The sequence below is a fragment of the Mobula birostris genome, chromosome 4 (genome assembly GCF_030028105.1).
Source record: "Mobula birostris isolate sMobBir1 chromosome 4, sMobBir1.hap1, whole genome shotgun sequence".
NCBI lineage: Eukaryota > Metazoa > Chordata > Chondrichthyes > Myliobatiformes > Myliobatidae > Mobula > Mobula birostris.
This window is the reverse complement of record NC_092373.1, coordinates 204,937,550-204,958,291: the sequence shown is the minus strand read 5'-3', so window position 1 is coordinate 204,958,291 and position 20,742 is coordinate 204,937,550. Positions and strand designations below refer to the sequence as shown.

General features: G+C 52.6%; 1 protein-coding gene across 1 annotated transcript in view; it reads right to left on the bottom strand.

Annotated features, from left to right (window-relative positions):
- Positions 1 to 7,277: 7,277 nt before the first annotated feature.
- The window catches only part of LOC140196888 (V-type proton ATPase subunit B-like), a 60,460-nt gene continuing 46,995 nt past the window's right edge, over positions 7,278 to 20,742 (bottom strand). Inside the window, exons 12-14 of the mRNA XM_072256796.1 lie at positions 12,667 to 12,771; positions 10,893 to 11,022; positions 7,278 to 9,986 (exon numbers count right to left, since the gene is read on the bottom strand). Coding sequence (XP_072112897.1) covers positions 9,811 to 9,986; positions 10,893 to 11,022; positions 12,667 to 12,771 — 411 coding nt within the window. The 3' untranslated portion in view covers positions 7,278 to 9,810. The remainder of the gene's footprint in view (positions 9,987 to 10,892; positions 11,023 to 12,666; positions 12,772 to 20,742) is intronic.

Sequence of the window (20,742 nt, the reverse complement as noted above, 5' to 3'; positions counted from 1 at the left end):
GAGGACATGAGTTGTTGAATCCTTGAGAGTGAGTCTGTAGGTTGTGGAATCAGTTGAGAGTTGAGGTGAGTTAAGTTATCCATGCCAAATCAGCAGTCTGATGACTGAAGAATATTAGCTGTTCCTGAACCTGGTGGTGTGGGACCTGAGGCTCCTGTGCCTTAGAGTCATAGAAAAGTACAGCGCAGAAACAGGCCTTTTGGCCCATCTAGCCTATGTCGAACCATTTAAACTGCCTACTCCCATCGACCTGCACCAGGACCATAATCCTCCATACCCAACTCTCCATGTACCCATCCAAACTTCGTTTAAATGTTGAAACATTCTCTGAAACCTCTTTTGCTGGCAGCTCGTTCCACTCTCTCATGACCCTCTGAGTGAAGAAGTTTTCCCTCATGGTCCCCTTAAACATTTCATCTTTCACCCTTAACCCATGACCTCTGGTTGTTGTCCCACCCAACCTCAGTGAAAAGAGGCTGCTTGCATTAACCCTATCTATACCCCTCATAATTTTGTATACCTCCATCAAATCTCCTTTCAATCTTCTACATTCCAAAGAATAAAGTCCTAACTCATTCAATCTTTCTTTATAACTCGGGTCCTCCTGTCCCAACAACATCCTTGTAAATTTTCTGTGATGTCAGCAGTGGGCTGGGTGGTGGACAGCCTTGATGATGGATGCTGCTTCCTTGTGGCAGTGTGCTCAGTGATAGGGAGGACTTTGGCCATGATGGTCTGATCCACCACATGTTGTAGGCAATTGGTAAATGTCTGTTGTTGTCACACGAGCTGCAGAGAGAAGCTTACCTTGTATAGCGTTCACACAGATCAGATCAATACACAGTGCATTGTGTGATGGGATCCCGAATTATCCCTTATGGACTGTGCTTTTCACAAGAGAGAGAGAGTTGTACAGCACAAACACCTTGTTATTAAGAGAGAGAGAGACAGAGGCGATGACTGCTCACAGTTTGTTTGGAATTTCTGCAAAGACACTGCCAGCTTCTGAGTTCCTACAGAGAGAGAGAGGAGGAGCTGCTTGATGGACAGCTGGTGTTCAGCATGCTGAGATAAATACAAGGTCAGATAGTAGACAGACAGACACATGGTTTTGGACACTGGATGAGCTTTGTTGAGCCCACAGAAAGGTGGGTTTTTAGAGGTTCAATCAGTGGCTCTCGCAGAGTGAAAAAGGTGTGATCGGTGGGAAGTTATTAGTGTGTCTAACCCTTGCCTGGGTTGATAACTCCACCACAGAAAACAGTCCCCTTGTTGTGGTCACATTCGCTGACTTCTAAAGCTTTCAGAGAACAAGGGGAAGAATCGACGGCATCAGCTTACTCGAACAACCACAACACCTCTCTCTCTCCATCACTACTCAACTCAATACCACGGACTGAACTGAACTTTACCCATCACCGTAAGACTGTATCCATTTACCCCTAGGCTTGAAGAAGCTTGGCATTTTTATTTCCACACATATATAATCATTGCTAACCCATTGTATCTGAATTTTACTACTGTATTGCGTAGTTACTAATAAATGAGTATTAGTTAATAGCAATACCAGACTCCAAGGTATCTTTCATTTCTGCTGTTTCTTTAACCCTTCACGGGGTACATGACAATTGAGACAGTACAAAGTAAAGCAATAACTGTGTGTACAATAAAGTGTTGCAGTTGCAGAAAAAATCCAGTGCGGGCAGGCTGTAAGGTCCCATTGGGCAGGAGATACAGGAACCCAGTGTCCTGCATCACTAAGTTCAGGAACAGCTACTTCCCTTCAATCATTCTGTTCTGAACCAACATGCACAACCCTAATCACTACCTCCATCTCTGCGTATCATCACCTTGTTGTGTTGGAGAGGCTGAGATCCCAGATGGAGTCATTCCCAGAACTCAGCTCCTGGTAGGGCTACCCACAGCGATAAGGTCAAGGTGGAGTCTCCAGCAAAGACCTCAGTCAAGATCCAACCAAGACTTCAATGGTGGGCTGGCAGATGATGATGACACTACAGAATGGGAGTGAAACGTCCCCCAGTCATCTTGCATTCCATGTCACTGGATCCTGACCCTGATCTGTCAAGGACCGTGTGGTGGCTGCCCGTGCATCGGCCTCTCCAAGTTAAACAAAGTCACACACAGGCGTTCTCCATTAGGGGAATCCACACTAACATCCTGGATATGTGGATCTTTACAGCCACCAATGGACAACCCCTTAGGAGAACATCATACCCGACTCGAGTGATCGCACTACTAATCACTACCTCAGTGTAGCAACACTTTCCCTTACAACAGACTTAGACCATAAGACCAAAAGACCACTCTTTAAGAAAGGAGGAAGGCAGCAGAAAGGAAATTATAGACCGGTTAGCCTGACCTCAGTGGTTGGGAGGATGTTGGAGTCAATTGTTAAGGAAGACATTATGGAGTATTTAGTGACACAGAACAAGACAGGACAAAGTCAGCATGGTTTCCTTAAGGGAAATCTTGCCTGATGAACCTGTTGGAATCCTTTGAGGAGATTACAAGTAGGATAGATAAAGGGGGTGCAGTGGATGTTGTATATTTGGACTTTCAGAAGGCCTTTGACTAGGCGCCACACAGGAGGCTGCTTACCAAGTTAAAAACCCATGGTATTACAGGAAAGTTACTAACATGGTTAGAGCACTGGGTGATTGGTAGGAGGCAGCGAGTGGGAATAAAATGATCCTTTTCTGGTTGGCTGCCAGTGACTAGTGGTGTTCCGCAGGGGTCGGTATTGGGACCACTTCTTTTTATGCTGTATATAAATGATTTAGATGATGAAATAGATGGCTTTATGCCAAGTTTGCGGATGATACAAAGATTGTTGGAGGGGCAGGTAGAGTTGAGGAAACAGGTAGGCTGCAGAAAGACTTATACAGATTAGGAGAATGGGCAAAAAGTGGCAAATGAAATACGGTGTTGGAAAATGCATGGTCATGCACTTTGGTCATAGAAATAAATGTGTGGACTATTTTCTAAACGGGGAGAAAATCCAAAATTCTGAGATGCAAAAGGACTTGGGAGTCCTTGTCCAGAACACCCTAAAGGTTAACCTGCAGGCAGAGTCGGTGGTGAGGAAGGCAAATGCAATGTTAGCATTCATTTCAAAAGGTCTAAAGTACAAGAGCAGGGATGTGGTGGTGAGGCCTCACGAAGAGTATCGTGAATGGTTTTGGGCTCCTCATCTTAGAAAAGATGTGCTGGCATTGGAGGGGGTCCAGAGGAGGTTTGCAAAGATGATTCCAGGAATTAAAGAATTATCATATGAGGAATGTAAGATAGCTCTGGGTCTGTACTCACTGGAATTGAAACTTTTCGAATGCTGAAAAGCCTAGACAGAGTAGATATGGAGAGGAAGTTTCCCACGGTGGGGGAGTCTAGACAGGAGGGCACAGACTAAGGATAGAGGGGTGCCCACTTAAAAGAGATGTGGAGAAATTTCTTTAGCCAGAGGCTGGTGAATTTATAGACAATAGACAACAGGTGCAGGAGTAGGCCATTTGGCCCTTCGAGCCAGCACCACCATTCACTGTGATCATGGCTGATCATCCACAATCAGTATCCAGTTCCTGCCTTATCCCCATAACCTTTGATTCCGCTATCTTTAAGAGCTCTATCCATCTCTTTCTTGAAAGCATCCAGAGACTTGGCCTCCACAGCCTTCTGGGGCACAGCATTCCATATATCCACCACTCTCTGGGTGAAAAAGTTTTTCCTCAACTCCGTTCTAAATGGCCTACCCCTTATTCTTAAATTGTGGCCTTTGGTTCTGGACTCACCCATCAGGGGGAACATGCTTCCTGCCTGCAGTATATGTTTCAATAAGATCCCCTCTCAGCCTTCTAAATTCCAGAGTATACAAGCCCAGTCGCTCCAATCTTTCAACATATGACAGTCCCGCCATCCCAGGAATTAACCTTGTGAACCTATGCTGCACTCCCTCAATAGCAAGAATGTCCTTCCTCAAATTTGGAGACCAAAACTGCACACAGTATCCAGGTGTGGTCTCACCAGGGCCCTGTACAGCTGCAGAAGGACCTCTTTGCTCTTATACTCAATTCCCCTTGTTATGAAGGCCAGCATGCCATTAGCTTTCTTCACTGCCTGCTGTACCTGCATGCTTGCTTTCAGTGACTGATGTGCAAGAACACCTAGATCTCATTGTGCTTCCCCTTTTCTTAACTTGACTCCATTCAGATAATAATCTGCCTTCCCGTTCTTACCACTAAAGTGGATAACCTCACATTTATCCACATTAAACTGCATCTGCCATGCATCTACCCACTCACCCAGCCTGTCCAAGTCACCCTGCATTCTCATAACATCCCCCTCACATTTCACACTGCCACCCAGCTTTGTGTCATTGGCAAATTTGCTAATGTTACTTTTAATTCCCTCATCTAAATCATTAATATATATTGTAAACAACTGCGGTCCCAGCACTGAACCTTGCGGTACCCCACTGGTCACCGCCTGCCATTCTGAAAGGGACCCGTTAATCGCTACTCTTTGTTTTCTGTCAGCCAGCCAATTTTCAATCCATGTCGGTACTCTGCTCCCAATACCATGTGCCCTAATTTTGCCCACTAATCTCCTATATGGGACTTTATTAAAGACTTTCTGAAAGTCCAGGTACACTACATCCACTGGCTCTCCCTTGTCCATTTTCATAGTTACAGCCTCAAAAAATTCCAGAAGATTAGTCAAGCACGATTTCCCCTTCATAAATCCATGCTAACTCTTACCAATCCTGTTACTGCTATCCAGATGTGTCTTAATTTCATCTTTTATAATTGACTCCAGCATCTTTCCCACCACTGACATCAGGCTAACCGATCTATAATTCCCTGTTTTCTCTCTTCCTCCCTTCTTGAAGAGAGGGACAACATTAGCCACCCTCCAATCCACAGGAACTGATCCTGAATCTATAGAACATTGGAAAATGATTACCAATGCATCCACGATTTCTAAAGCCACCTCCTTAAGTACCCTGGGATGCAGACCATCAGGTCCCGGGGACTTATCAGCCTTCAGACCCAACAGCCTATCCAACACCATTTCCTGTCTAATATAAATTTTCTTCAATTCATCCATTACCCTAGGTCCTTTGGCCACTATTACATCTGGGAGATTGTTTGTGTCTTCCCTAGTGAAGACAGATGCAAAGTACCTGTTCAACACGTCTGCCATTTCCTTGCTCCCCATAATAAATTCACCCTTTTCTGTCTTCAAGGGCCCAATTTTGGTCTTAACTATTTTTTTCCTTTTCACATACCTAAAGAAGCTTTTACTATCCTCCTTTATATTCTTGGCTAGTTTACCTTCGTACCTCATTTTTTCTCCACGTATTGCCTTTTTAGTTACCTTCTGTTGCTCTTTAAAAGTTTCCCAATCCTCCAGCTTCCCACTCGTCTTTGCTATGTTATACTTCTTCTCTTTTATTTTTATACTGTCCATTACTTCCTTTGTCAGCCACAGCCTCCCCTTACTCCCCTTAGGATCTTTCTTCCTCTTTGGAATGAACTGATCCTGCACTTTCCGCATTATTCCCAGAAGTACCTGCCATTGCTGTTCCACTGTCATCCCTGCTAGGGTATTGTTCCATTGAACTTTGGCCAGCTCCTCCCTCATATCACCATAGTTCCCTTTGTTCAACTGTAATACTGACACTTCCGAGTTTCCCTTCTCCCTCTCAAATCGTAGATTAAAACTTATCATATTAGGGTCACTACCACCTAATGGTTCTTTTACCTCGAGGTCCCTAATCAAATCCGGTTCATTGCACAACCCTAAATCTAGAATTGTGTTCTCTCTGGTAGGCTCCAGTACAAGCTGTTCTAAGAATCCATCTCAGAGGGACTCCACAAACTCCCTTTCTTGGGGTCCAGCACCAACCTGATTCCTCCAGTCTTCCTGCATGTTGAAGTCCCCCATAACAACTGTAGCATTACCTTTGCGACATGCCAATTTGTGGAATTTATTACCACAGGCAACTGTGGAGGCCAGGTCATTGGGTGTATTTAATACAGAGATTGATTGGTTCTTGATTGGACACGGCATCAAAAGTTACAGGGTGTGGGACCGAAAAGGGGAAAAAAGGATCAGCCATGATTGAATGGTGGAGCTGACTTGATGGGCCAAATGGCCTAATTCTGTTCCCATGTCTTATGGGATTAGCTGACCCTATTCTTTCGAAGGAATCAAGATTCAACTTCCTTGAAGTTGTCAGAGATGCCAAGAGACAGTGCCAGGTTAAGACTGACCGTCAGTCCAGCCGTCAGGTGTGGCAGGGTGGCCTGGTTGTGTGATGGTTAGTGCAATTCTCTGCAGTGCCAACAATCACCAAATAGGCTTCGGTTCTTGCCCGTCTGTAAGAAGTTTACAGAGAAAGTGCAGTGCTGATAGGCAATAAGGTCAAAGGCCATGTGACAGATTGTGAGGCCAAGAGTCCATCATACTGCACTCGGAAACCATTCAATAGTCTGGTATTGGCAGGCTAGAAGCTACATCTGCTCATCTGTGGGCATTGTAAGCTAATATCAAGGGTGACATAATGTTTTACATTGCCAGTGATGAGAGTGGGGTTCAATTCCTGTAAGGTGTTTGTACATTCTCCCCGTGACTGTGTGTGTTTCCTTTACGTGCCCCAGTTTCCTCCCACATTCCAAAGATGTACAGAATAGGCATGGGCACAGAGGGAGAAATTCAAAGATGTTGTTATGCTGTACTGTTCGATGTTCTATAAGAGGAAAAATGGGTATGTCACGTTGTCACCGGAAGTGTGGTGACACTTGTGGACTGCCCCCAGCACATCCTCAGACTGTTTAGGTTGTTGACGCAAACTATGCATTTCAGTGTGTGTTTCAATGGACATATGACAATTAAAATCGAATCTTTCTTTCCTTTTATAGAACATCGACTAGTCCAGCCATCAATACAGCATAACAACATCTTTGAATTTGTTCCCTCTGTGCCTTCTTCTGATCAAAGTTCTAGTTCCAACAATAGGTGAGTCCTGATGAAGGGTCTTGGTCTGAAACATCAGCTGTTTATTCCCTTCCATGGATGCTGCCTGGCGTGTGTGTGTGTGTGTGTTGCTCCAGATTTCCAGCATCTGCATGATCTTTAGTGTTTATAGGCATGAAATGTTAGCTCTGTGTTCCTCTCTACACATCCTGCCCTATCTTCAGAGTATTTGCCAGCATTATTTGTGGAGTCTTTTATCTGCCTGATCTATGCAGAGGCAAGGATAACACAGTTTAAGGCTTTATTATTTGTTACACAGAGCAGTGATTCATAGATAAACATTCAAAGTCAACACGTCTAGAAGTATAATGCTAATGTTTGCTTCATTGTGTGCACAGAATCAACTCATATCTCCTTAGATGTTAAAATCAGTCTGATTAACGCACATTAACACTGAGAAGGAATGGATGGGTTGGGTTAATAAAGCAGGGTTGGGCCAGATCATTGTCCCAGGGAGGGCCGACACTGTGTTACTGAGAGCATCGCTGTTCCAACACTGCGTCTCAGACAAGCCCAGACCTGATCATCACAGTGGACTCCAGCCCCAAAGCTCTGTGGTGAAAGGTCTCTGAAATGCAGATCTTCAGAGAGTTTGCAAGAACCCTGAGTTGACATTTAAAAACTTCATTCTCAGGAACTGGGTGTCTTGGGCAAGACCAGCATTTCCTGCCCATCCTTAACTGCCATTTGAGATGGCTAATACGACAGGGCATAACCTTAAGATGATTGGAGGAAAGTAGAGGGGAGGATGTCAGAGGTAGGTATTTTGCACAGTGAGTGGTGGATGCATGGAACGGCCTGCCAGGGGTGTTGTGTTTAACACAGATACATTAGGGGCATTTAAGAGGTTATCTGGCACATGGAAAATGGAGGGCTATGTGAGAGAGAAGGGTTAGATTGATCTTCGAGTAGGTTGAAAGATCGGCACAACATTGTGGGTCGAAGGGGCTGTACTGTGCTGTAATGCTCCATGTTCTAAGGTGAGGGTCAGCTGCTGCCTTGAACTGCTTCACTCCTTCGGGTGAAAGTGCTCCATGGTGCTAGTTGGGGCGGGACGACAGCACACATTCCATCAGGTTAATTAGATGTTGTCTCACCTGCCCATAGCAACAGTTAAGAGGCATCTACTGACAGACATGTGAACAGGCGGCAGATGGGCCACGTACAGGCAAATGTACAGTTTAAATCGGTATCAGGGTTGGCTGGGATGGAGGGGCTGTTGTCGTGCTGTGCTGCTCCGTGTTCTATCATTACGGAGAGAGAATTCCATCAAGTAGCTATAGAACAAGACAGTGTGGGTGGCTGCAGCAAAATGAACATTTCTGGCTTGGAGAAATGGGATGAGGGACAGTTCTCAGGTGGAACAGGGACATCAGCCGCAGGGTCCAAGGAGTGTTTAATATCTCTGAGATAGTACTATACCTGATAGAGTTCAGGTGGATGAGGTTGCACCTACCCAATACTGAACGGCCTGGATAGAGAGGATGTTTCCTATAGTGGAGGAGTCTAGGACCATGGGGCACAGCCTCAGAATAGAGGGGCATCCATTTAGAATGGGGATGAGGAGGAACTTCCGAAGGCAGAGGTGAATCTATAGAATTCATTGCCATCCACGGCCATGAAGGCCATTTAGGACGGAGATTGACAGCTCTGTGATTGGTAAGAAGGCTAATGGTTTATGGGCAGTGAGAATGGGAATGAGGCAGAATGGACTTGATGGGCCAAATGGTCTAATTCTGGTCCTATATTATATTTGGAGTTGTTATTCCTACCTGGAGTAGCAATTTTGTTCTTCTTACAGCCGCGTACAGGAAATGACATTAAACAATACTGGACATTGACTCTTGATATTTTAAGGTTCTAGGTAATCTAAGGACTGGCTATTCCAGCTTGTCATAAAGTCCAATCTGATTACCTTTCTGGCCAGGCTACAGTGCACCAGAGCAATGTCCCCTTACTGCCCTCTGAAACGGCTCAGTAAGGCACTCGCACCACGGGCACCTGGGTGTTGACAATTATAAGCTAAGGCTTTATAAGGTATTGGTCAGACTGCACTTGGAGTACTGTCAGCCCCTTAGCTAAGAAAGGATGTGTTGGCATTGCAGAGGGTCCAGAGGAAATTCACAAGAATGATCTCGAGAATGAAAGGGTTAATGTATGAGGGAGTGTTTGATGGCTCTGTGCCTGAACATGATGGACCTTAATAGAATGAAGGGGGACCTCACTGAAACCTATCAAATGTTGAAAGGCCTAGACAGAGTGGATGTGGAGGGAATGTCTCCTGTTCTGTGGGAGTCTGGAACCAGAGGGCACAGCCTCAGAAAAGAGGGATGTCCATTTAGAACAGAGATAAGGAGGAATTTCTTTAACCAGTGGGTGGTAAATCTGTGGAATTCATTGCCACAGATGGCCGCGGAGGCCAAGATATAGGGAATATTTAAAGTGGAGGTTGATAGGTTCTTGATTAGTCCAGGTGTCAAAGGTCATGAGGAGAAGGCAGAAGAATGGTGTTGAGAGGGATAATAAATCAGCCATGATGGAATGGCATAGCAGTTTTGATGGGCTGAATGGCCTAATTCTGCACCTAAGTCTCGTGGACTTGTGGTCTCTATTCCAGGACTGGATAAGGAACAGAGGGAGGGGGGCTGTGGGGTAGTTACCACGCTCAGGGAGGGGAGGGTGCAGATGGTGGAGGCAGTGGTGGTGGTGGGGGGAGTGGGGGAGTGCACAGGGTCAGCTAATCTCTGTATTGGACGCTCACAAGTGTGTTCCAGTCCCGACCCCGGTTTCCTCCTTGCTCTCGCGGGACTCGCGGGGGTAAAACTCGGCCACAATGTTGGCCGGGATCCGCTTCAGCATCTCCTTGGGGAAGATCCGGAGCAGCTGCCACCCAATGTCCAGGGAGTCAAAGATGGAACGGTTCTCGTAGGGACCTGCAACAGAGCACACCGTCAGGGAGGGACACCGGCCATTCGGCCCCTCTGGCCTGTGACAGGAGGCGGCCAGGTTACCCTTAAGCTGAATATTGTCCACGTTGATTAGAAGGGGGGACTAACAGAGGTGTCAGCAGAACAGTATCAGCTGGAGCTTCCAGAGGAAATTTGGAAGGCAGAGGATCAGTTCAGCTCGAAGAAGGAGTAGTATTCTGAAAGGAGGATGGGGCAACCATGGCTGACAGGGGAAGTCAATAGTAGAAAGGCATCACACGGTCATCTGAACTTAGAGCAGCACAATGGCAGAGCAGTTAGTGCAACTGCTTTACAGCAACAGTGATCAATGACCTGGGTTCAATTCCTGCCACTGTTGTGAGGAGTTTGTCTGTTCTCCCAGTGACTGTGTGGGTTTCCTCCCACAGTCCAAGGACATGCACTTGGGGTCAGTAAGTTGTGGGCAGGCTATGTTGGTGACAGATGCATGGCCACATTTGTGAGCTGCCCCCAGCCCCAGCCCATCCTCGGGCTGTGTTGGCTGTTGACGCAGACGAGGTATTTCACTGTATGTTTCGATGTAGATGTGACAAATAACATTAATCTTTCATCTTTAATGAAATAGGCCCTTCAGCCCATTGAGTTTGCATTGGCCAAGAGCACTGTTAGAGTCACAGCACAGAGGCAGGCCTTTCAGCCCATCGAGACCATTCTGGCCTGCTGTTCTGCCCAGTCCCACCTCCACTCTCTCAGAGTGCTCCATGCCCCTCTCGTCCATGTACCTGTCCAAACCTCTATTCCTTCACTAACATTGCTTGCTTTCTCAGGAAAGCAGCCAGCATAATCAAGCCCCACCCAGCTGGATATTCCCTCTTCTCCCCACGTCCAACACTCCCTCAAGGCCCTGCTTACCCTGGGAGATGAAGTTCTTCTCAAATTTCTGCAGGAACTCCAGGTACAGGAGGTCGTCGGAGGTGAGTGCTTCTTCACCAACCACAGCCCTCATCGCCTGGACGTCCTTCCCGATGGCATAGCAGGCATACTGGGAGAGGAGGAACAGGCATCAGATGGGTGGAGTGAGGGAGAGGAAGGAAAAGGAAGAGAGGAGAGAAGGAAGTAGAGGGGGAGCAGAAAGGAAGAGGCAAGAAGGGAGGGAGAGAAATGAAAGGGCGAGGGGAGGAAAGCAGGAGTGAGCGAGGAAGCTAAGCGAAAGAAGAGGGAAGAATGGACGGAGGGAGAGAAAAGAAAGGATGAGGGGAGGAAAGCAGGAGAGAGGAAGCTAAGTGAAGGAAGAGGGAGAGGAATGGAGGAAGGGAGAGGAGACAAGGGAAGGGAGAAGGGAAGCAAAGAGAGGGAGGGGGAAGGCTAAGGAATGAAAGAGGGTGGGAGGGAGAGGTGAGGGAAGCAAGGGAGGGAGAGAGGGGGACTAAGAAAAGGAAAAGGGGATGGAGGGAGGGAGAGGAGAGGGATGGGAAGCATGGGGATGGAGAGGAAAGGAGAGTGAGGGGGAAGTGAAGGAAGAGAAAGGGGGAGAAAGAGAAGGAGAGAGGGAAAGATGGAAAGCTAAGGAGAGGGAGGGAGGAAGTGGAAGAAAGTTAGAGGGAGACACAAGAGATTCTGCAGATCCTGGAAATCAAGAGCAACACACACAAAATGCTGGAGGAACTCAGCAAGTCAGGTAGCATCAATGGAGTTGACATGCCGGGCCGACGGAGGAAAGGACAGGGGGCAGAAGGCAGAATAAAATGGTGAGGGGAGAGGATGAGCATGGTGAGCACTGGAAACATGGAACAAAGCGCATTGGACTTCTAGTACCTGCAGTCCCACCTGGACCAGCTCCACTGCAAAGTCTCTTTGAGGTGCATCGACTACCCTTAAAATTCCCTTCTCTCTTCCACAGGAGGTGAGAGGGAATGAAGAGGGGGTGGGAGAGGGAATGAAGGGGGGGTGAGAGGGGGAATGAAGGGGGGGTGGGAGATGGAATGAAGGGGGGGTGAGAGGGGGAATGAAGGGGGGTGAGAGGGGGAATGAAGGGGGGTGAGAGGGGGAATGAAGGGGGGTGAGAGGGGGAATGAAGGGGGGTGAGAGGGGGAATGAGGGGGGGAGAGGGGGAATGAGGGGGGGAGAGGGGGAATGAGGGGGGGGGAGAGGGGGAATGAGGGGGGAGAGGGGGAATGAGGGGGGAGAGGGGGAATGAGGGGGGAGAGGGGGAATGAGGGGGGAGAGGGAATGAGGGGGGAGAGGGAATGAGGGGGGAGAGGGAATGAAGAGGGGAGAGGGAATGAAGAGGGGAGAGGGAATGAAGAGGGGAGAGGGGGAATGAAGAAGGGGAGAGGGGGAATGAAGAAGGGAGAGAGGGATTGAAGAGCGGACAGAGGGATTGAAGAGGGGACAGAGGGATTGAAGAGGGGACAGAGGGAATGAAGAGGGGGACGAGAGGGAATGAAGAGGGGAGAGAGGGAATGAAGAGGGGAGCGAGGGAATGAAGAGGGGAGAGAGGGAATGAAGAAGGGACAGAGGGATTGAAGAGGGGACAGAGGGAATGAAGAAGGGGACAGAGGGAATGAAGAGGGGGACAGAGGGAATGAAGAGGGGGACAGAGGGAATCCTGCAGCCTGACTCTTTCGATGAGCACTGTCCTTGCATCTGCCGGCAGGTGCTGTGTGCGGGCGGTGTGTCCCCTCACCAGCTGGTTGGAGACCTCAGCGTGATCCTTGCGGGTCATGCCCTCCCCGATGGCCGACTTCATCAGACGAGATAGTGATGGCAGCACGTTGATGGGTGGGTAGATCTGCAGGGGAACAGACCGACTGGCATTAGGTGTGTGAGCCTGGCATTCCATCAATGTCCTCCCACCCACAGGACCCACACAATCCGAGAAGGTGGTTACACCCACTCCTTCTCAGACTGTCTCCCCCACCCACTCATCACCCATCACCCACCAGCACCCATATCCACTCTCCTACATCTACACCCAACTCTGACATGGATAGTCCCAAGTCTGGCTGCACGAGGAGAGAGTTTGGACATGGCAAACCCAGCTAGCAACCCCATCCCATAAAAGCCCAGTGATACAGAAAGGCCAACAGGAGCTCCAAAAACCTCATCCCTGGGAGAGGAAAGATCCACGCCGAGAAGACTTATGTTGTGTGCTGAAAGCAGAAGCTACAGGGCTAATCAAACTTCTACCAGTCCAGGGCAAAAGGCTTTGGCAAGCTGCTGTCAGTGGCCAATGGCCCAGCAGGGGTTATGGGCTTGAGAAGAAAAGGAGGACATCAATACCAAATATCACCCCTGACTCTACCCATATCTACACATCACCCCCCCAACCCATCATCCTGTCCATCGTTACCCCACACCCACTTGTCAATCCATCTCCATTCACCCACAACCCTTCACTGCCCCAACACATCACCCATCAATCTACCATCCAACATCCAATCTCCACCAACTCAAACAACCCTCTTCATCACCCTATCCACACTAGACTCCACACTCAAACTTTGTCCCCATCACTCACCTCTGCCCTCCCTATCCCTCACAACACACCCATCACCAACCCCACCAATATCAATGCAACCCACTGATATCCACCCATCACTCCAACTGATCACGCATCCCATCACCTACACCCCACCACCAACCTCAACCTACTCATCACCACATCGCCAAATCCACCACCCATTCCTCACCCCATCTCCAACCAATCCCCACCCACTCGTCACCCCATCTCCATCTCCCCCCACCCACTCATCACCCGTCTCCATCTCCCCCACCCACTCATCACCCCATCTCCATCTCCCCCACCCACTCATCACCCCATCTCCATCTCCCCCCACCCACTCGTCACTCCATCTCCCCCCACCCACTCGTCACTCCATCTCCATCTCCCCCGACCCACTTGTCACTCCATCTCCAACTCCCCCACCCACTCGTCACCCCATCTCCATCTCCCCCCATCCACTCGTCACCCCATCTCCATCTCACTCTCCCTCACCCACTCCTCACCCCATCTCCATCTCCCCCACCCAATCGTCACCCCATCTCCATCTCCCTCACCTACTCGTCACCCCATCTCCATCTCCTCACCCACTCGTCACCCCATCTCCAACTCCCCCCACCCACTCGTCACCCCATCTCCATCTCCTCACCCACTCGTCACCCCATCTCCAACTCCCCCCACCCACTCGTCACCCCATCTCCAACTCCCCCACCCCCTTGTCACCCCATCTCCATCTCCCCCACCCACTCATCACCCCATCTCCATCTCCCCCACCCACTCGTCACCCCATCTCCAACTCCCCCCACCCCCTTGTCACCCCATCTCCATCTCCCCCCACCCACTCGTCACCCCATCTCTATCTCCCCATCCACTCATCACCCCATCTCCCCCACCCACTCGTCACCCCATCTCCATCTCCCCCACCCACTCGTCACTCCATCTCCATCTCCTCCACCCACTCGTCACCCCATCTCCATCTCCCCCACCCACTTGTCACCCCATCTCCATCTCCCCCACCCACTCGTCACTCCATCTCCATCTCCTCCACCCACTCGTCACCCCATCTCCATCTCCCCCCACCCACTCGTCACTCCATCTCCAACTCCCCCACCCACTCGTCACCCCATCTCCATCTCCCCCCACCCACTCGTCACTCATCTCCATCTCCCCCACCCACTCGTCACCCCATCTCCATCTCCCCCACCCACTCGTCACCCCATCTCCATCTCCCTCGCCCACTCGTCACCCCATCTCCATCTCCCCCCACCCACTCGTCACTCCATCTCCATCTCCGCCCACCCACTCGTCACTCCATCTCCAACTCCCCCCATCCACTCGTCACCCCATCTCCATCTCCCCCACCCACTCGTCACCCCATCTCCATCTCCCCCACCCACTCGTCACCCCATCTCCAACTCCCCCCACCCACTCGTCACCTCATCTCTATCTCCCCATCCACTCATCACCCCATCTCCCCCACCCACGTCGTCACCCCATCTCCATCTCCCCCACCCACTCGTCACCCCATCTCCATCTCCCCCACCCACTCGTCACCCCATCTCCATCTCCCCACCCACTCATCACCGCATCTCCCCCACCCACTCATCACCCCATCCCCCCCCACACACTCATCACCCCAACTCCATCTGCCCCACCCCCTCATCACCCTATCTCCATCTCCCCCACCCACTCGTCACCCCATCTCCATCTCCCCCACCCACTCATCACCCGATCTCCATCTCCCCCACCCACTCGTCACCCCATCTCCAACTCCCCCCACCCACTCGTCGCCCCATCTCCAACTCCCCCACCCCCTTGTCACCCCATCTCCATCTCCCCCACCCACTCGTCACCCCATCTCTATCTCCCCATCTACTCGTCACCCCATCTCCCCCACCCACTTGTCACCCCATCTCCATCTCCCCCACCCACTCGTCACTCCATCTCCATCTCCTCCACCCACTCGTCACCCCATCCCCATCTCCCCCACCCACTCGTCACCCCATCCCCATCTCCCCCACCCACTCGTCACCCCATCCCCATCTCCCCCACCCACTCATCATCCCATCTCCCCCACCCACTCATCACCCCAACTCCATCTGCCCCACCCACTCATCACCCCAACTCCATCTCTCCCACCCACTCGTCACCCCATATCCATCTCCCCCACCCACTCGTCACCCCATCTCCATCTCCCTCACCCACTCGTCACCCCATCTCCCCCACCCACTCATCACCCCATCTCCATCTCCCCCACCCACTCGTCACCCCATCTCCATCTCCCCCACCCCCTTGTCACCCCATATCCATCTCCCCCACCCACTCGTCACCCCATCTCCATCTCCCTCACCCACTCATCACCCCATCTCCATCTCCCCACCCACTCATCACCCCATCTCCCCACCCACTCATCACCCCATCTCCAACTCCCCCACCCCCTCGTCACCCCATCTCCATCTCCCCCCACCCACTCGTCACCCCAACTCCATCTCCCCATCCACTCGTCACCCCATCTCCCCCACCCACTCATCACATCTCCATCTCCCCCACCCACTCATCACATCTCCATCTCCCCCACCCACTCATCATCCCATCTCCCCCACCCACTCATCACCCCAACTCAATCTACCCCACCCTCTCATCACCCTATCTCCATCTCCCTCACCCACTCATCACCCCACCTCCATCTCCCCCCACCCACTCATCACCCCATCTCCATCTCCCCATCCACTCATCACCCCATCTCCCCCACCCACTCATCACATCTCCATCTCCCCCACCCACTCATCATCCCATCTCCCCCACCCACTCATCACCCCAACTCCATCTGTCCCACCCTCTCATCACCCTATCTCCATCTCTCCCACCCACTCGTCACCCCATCTCCATCTCCCCTACCCACTTGTCACCCCATCTCCCCTACCCACTTGTCACCCCATCTCCATCTCCCCCATCCACTCGTCACCCCATCTCCATCTCCCCGACCCACTCGTCACCCCATATCCATCTCCCCCACCCACTCGTCACCCTATCTCCATCTCTCTCACCCACTCGTCACCCCTTCTCCCCCACCCACTCATCACCCCATCTCCATCTCCCCCACCCACTCGTCACCCCATCTCCATCTCCCCCACCCACTCGTCACCCCATCTCCAACTCCCCCCACCCACTCGTCACCCCATCTCCCCCAACCCACTCGTCACCCCATCTCCAACACCCCCACCTACTTGTCACCCCATCTCCATCTCCCCCACACACTCGTCACCCTATCTCCATCTCCCTCACCCACTCGTCACCCCATCTCCATCACCCACTCGTCACCCCATCTCCATCTCCCTCACCCACTCATCACCCAATCTCCCCCCACCCACTTGTTACCCCATCTCCATCTCCCCATCCACTCATCACCCCATCTCCAACTCCCCCCACCCACTCGTCACCCCATCTCCAACTCCCCCACCCCCTTGTCACCCCATCTCCCCCACCCACTCGTCACCCCATCTCCATCTCCCCCACCCACTCGTCACCCCATCTCCAACTCCCCCCACCCCCTTGTCACCCCATCTCCATCTCCCCCCACCCACTCGTCACCCCATCTCTATCTCCCCATCCACTCATCACCCCATCTCCCCCACCCACTCGTCACCCCATCTCCATCTCCCCCACCCACTCGTCACTCCATCTCCATCTCCTCCACCCACTCGTCACCCCATCTCCATCTCCCCCACCCACTTGTCACCCCATCTCCATCTCCCCCACCCACTCGTCACTCCATCTCCATCTCCTCTACCCACTCGTCACCCCATCTCCATCTCCCCCCACCCACTCGTCACTCCATCTCCAACTCCCCCACCCACTCGTCACCCCATCTCCATCTCCCCCCACCCACTCATCACTCATCTCCATCTCCCCCACCCACTCGTCACCCCATCTCCATCTCCCCCACCCACTCGTCACCCCATCTCCATCTCCCTCGCCCACTCGTCACCCCATCTCCATCTCCCCCCACCCACTCGTCACTCCATCTCCATCTCCCCCCACCCACTCGTCACTCCATCTCCAACTCCCCCACCCACTCGTCACCCCATCTCCATCTCCCCCCATCCACTCGTCACCCCATCTCCATCTCCCCCACCCACTTGTCACCCCATCTCCATCTCCCCCACCCACTCGTCACCCCATCTCCAACTCCCCCCACCCACTCGTCACCTCATCTCTATCTCCCCATCCACTCATCACCCCATCTCCCCCACCCACTCGTCACCCCATCTCCATCTCCCCCACCCACTCGTCACCCCATCTCCATCTCCCCCACCCACTCGTCACCCCATCTCCATCTCCCCACCCACTCATCACCGCATCTCCCCCACCCACTCATCACCCCATCCCCCCCACACACTCATCACCCCAACTCCATCTGCCCCACCCCCTCATCACCCTATCTCCATCTCCCCCACCCACTCGTCACCCCATCTCCATCTCCCCCACCCACTCATCACCCGATCTCCATCTCCCCCACCCACTCGTCACCCCATCTCCAACTCCCCCCACCCACTCGTCGCCCCATCTCCAACTCCCCCACCCCCTTGTCACCCCATCTCCATCTCCCCCCACCCACTCGTCACCCCATCTCTATCTCCCCATCTACTCGTCACCCCATCTCCCCCACCCACTTGTCACCCCATCTCCATCTCCCCCAGCCACTCGTCACTCCATCTCCATCTCCTCCACCCACTCGTCACCCCATCCCCATCTCCCCCACCCACTCGTCACCCCATCCCCATCTCCCCCACCCACTCGTCACCCCATCTCCATCTCCCTACCCACTCATCACCGCATCTCCCCCACCCACTCATCACCCCATCCCCCCACACACTCATCATCCCATCTCCCCCACCCACTCATCACCCCATCCCCATCTCCCCCACCCACTCATCACCCCATCCCCATCTCCCCCACCCACTCATCATCCCATCTCCCCCACCCACTCATCACCCCAACTCCATCTCTCCCACCCACTCGTCACCCCATATCCATCTCCCCCACCCACTCGTCACCCCATCTCCATCTCCCTCACCCACTCGTCACCCCATCTCCCCCACCCACTCATCACCCCATCTCCATCTCCCCCACCCACTCGTCACCCCATCTCCATCTCCCCCACCCCCTTGTCACCCCATATCCATCTCCCCCACCCACTCGTCACCCCATCTCCATCTCCCTCACCCACTCATCACCCCATCTCCATCTCCCCACCCACTCATCACCCCATCTCCCCACCCACTCATCACCCCATCTCCAACTCCCCCACCCCCTCGTCACCCCATCTCCATCTCCCCCCACCCACTCGTCACCCCAACTCCATCTCCCCATCCACTCGTCACCCCATCTCCCCCACCCACTCATCACATCTCCATCTCCCCCACCCACTCATCATCCCATCTCCCCCACCCACTCATCACCCCAACTCAATCTACCCCACCCTCTCATCACCCTATCTCCATCTCCCTCACCCACTCATCACCCCACCTCCATCTCCCCCCACCCACTCATCACCCCATCTCCATCTCCCCATCCACTCATCACCCCATCTCCCCCACCCACTCATCACATCTCCATCTCCCCCACCCACTCATCATCCCATCTCCCCCACCCACTCATCACCCCAACTCCATCTGTCCCACCCTCTCATCACCCTATCTCCATCTCTCCCACCCACTCGTCACCCCATCTCCATCTCCCCTACCCACTTGTCACCCCATCTCCCCTACCCACTTGTCACCCCATCTCCATCTCCCCCACCCACTTGTCACTCCATCTCCATCTCCCCCCACCCACTCATTACCCCATCTCCATCTCCCCCATCCACTCGTCACCCCATCTCCATCTCCCCGACCCACTCGTCACCCCATATCCATCTCCCCCACCCACTCGTCACCCCTTCTCCATCTCTCTCACCCACTCGTCACCCCTTCTCCCCCACCCACTCATCACCCCATCTCCATCTCCCCCACCCACTCGTCACCCCATCTCCATCTCCCCCACTCCCTTGTCACCCCATCTCCATCTCCCCCACCCACTCGTCACCCCATCTCCCCATCCACTCATCACCCCATCTCCCCCACCCACTGATCACCCCATCTCCATCTCCCCCACCCACTCGTCACCCCATCTCCAACTCCCCCCACCCACTCGTCACCCCATCTCCCCCAACCCACTCGTCACCCCATCTCCAACACCCCCACCTACTTGTCACCCCATCTCCATCTCCCCCACACACTCGTCACCCTATCTCCATCTCCCTCACCCACTCGTCACCCCATCTCCATCACCCACTCGTCACCCCATCTCCATCTCCCTCACCCACTCATCACCCAATCTCCCCCCACCCACTTGTTACCCCATCTCCATCTCCCCATCCACTCATCACCCCATCTCCATTCCCCCCCCACCAATCTCGTCACCCCATCTCCAACACACCCACCTACTCGTCACCCCATCTCCATCTCCCCCACCCACTTGTCACCCCATCTCCATCTCCCCATCCAATCGTCACCCCATCTCCAACTCCCCCCACCCACTCATCACCCAATCTCCCCCACCCACTTGTCACCCCATCTCCATCTCCCCATCCACTCGTCACCCCATCTCCATCTCCCCACCCAATCACGCCATCTCCATCTCCCCCCACCCACTCGTCACCTCATCTCCATCTCCCCATCCACTCATCACCCCATCTCCATTTCCCCCTACCAATCTCGTCACCCCATCTCCAACACACCCACCTACTCGTCACCCCATCTCCATCTCCCCCACCCACTTGTCACCCTATCTCCCCATCCACTCGTCACCCCATCTCCATCTCCCCCACCCACTCATCACCCCATCTCCATCTCCCCCCACCCACTCGTCACCCCATCTCCATCTCTCCCACCCACTCGTCACCCCATCTCCATCTCCGCCCACCCACTCGTCACCCCATCTCCATCTCCTCCACCCACTCGTCACATCTCCATCTCCCCCACCCACTCGTCACCTCATCTCCATCTCCCCCACCCACATGTTGCCCCATCTCAATCTCCCCCACCCACTCGTCACCTCATCTCCATCTCCCCATCCACTCATCACCCCATCTCCATTTCCCCCCACCAATCTCGTCACCCCATCTCCAACACACCCACTCGTCACCCCACCTCCATCTCCCCCACCCATTCGTCACTCCATCTCCATCTCCCCCACCCACTTGTCACCCCATCTCTA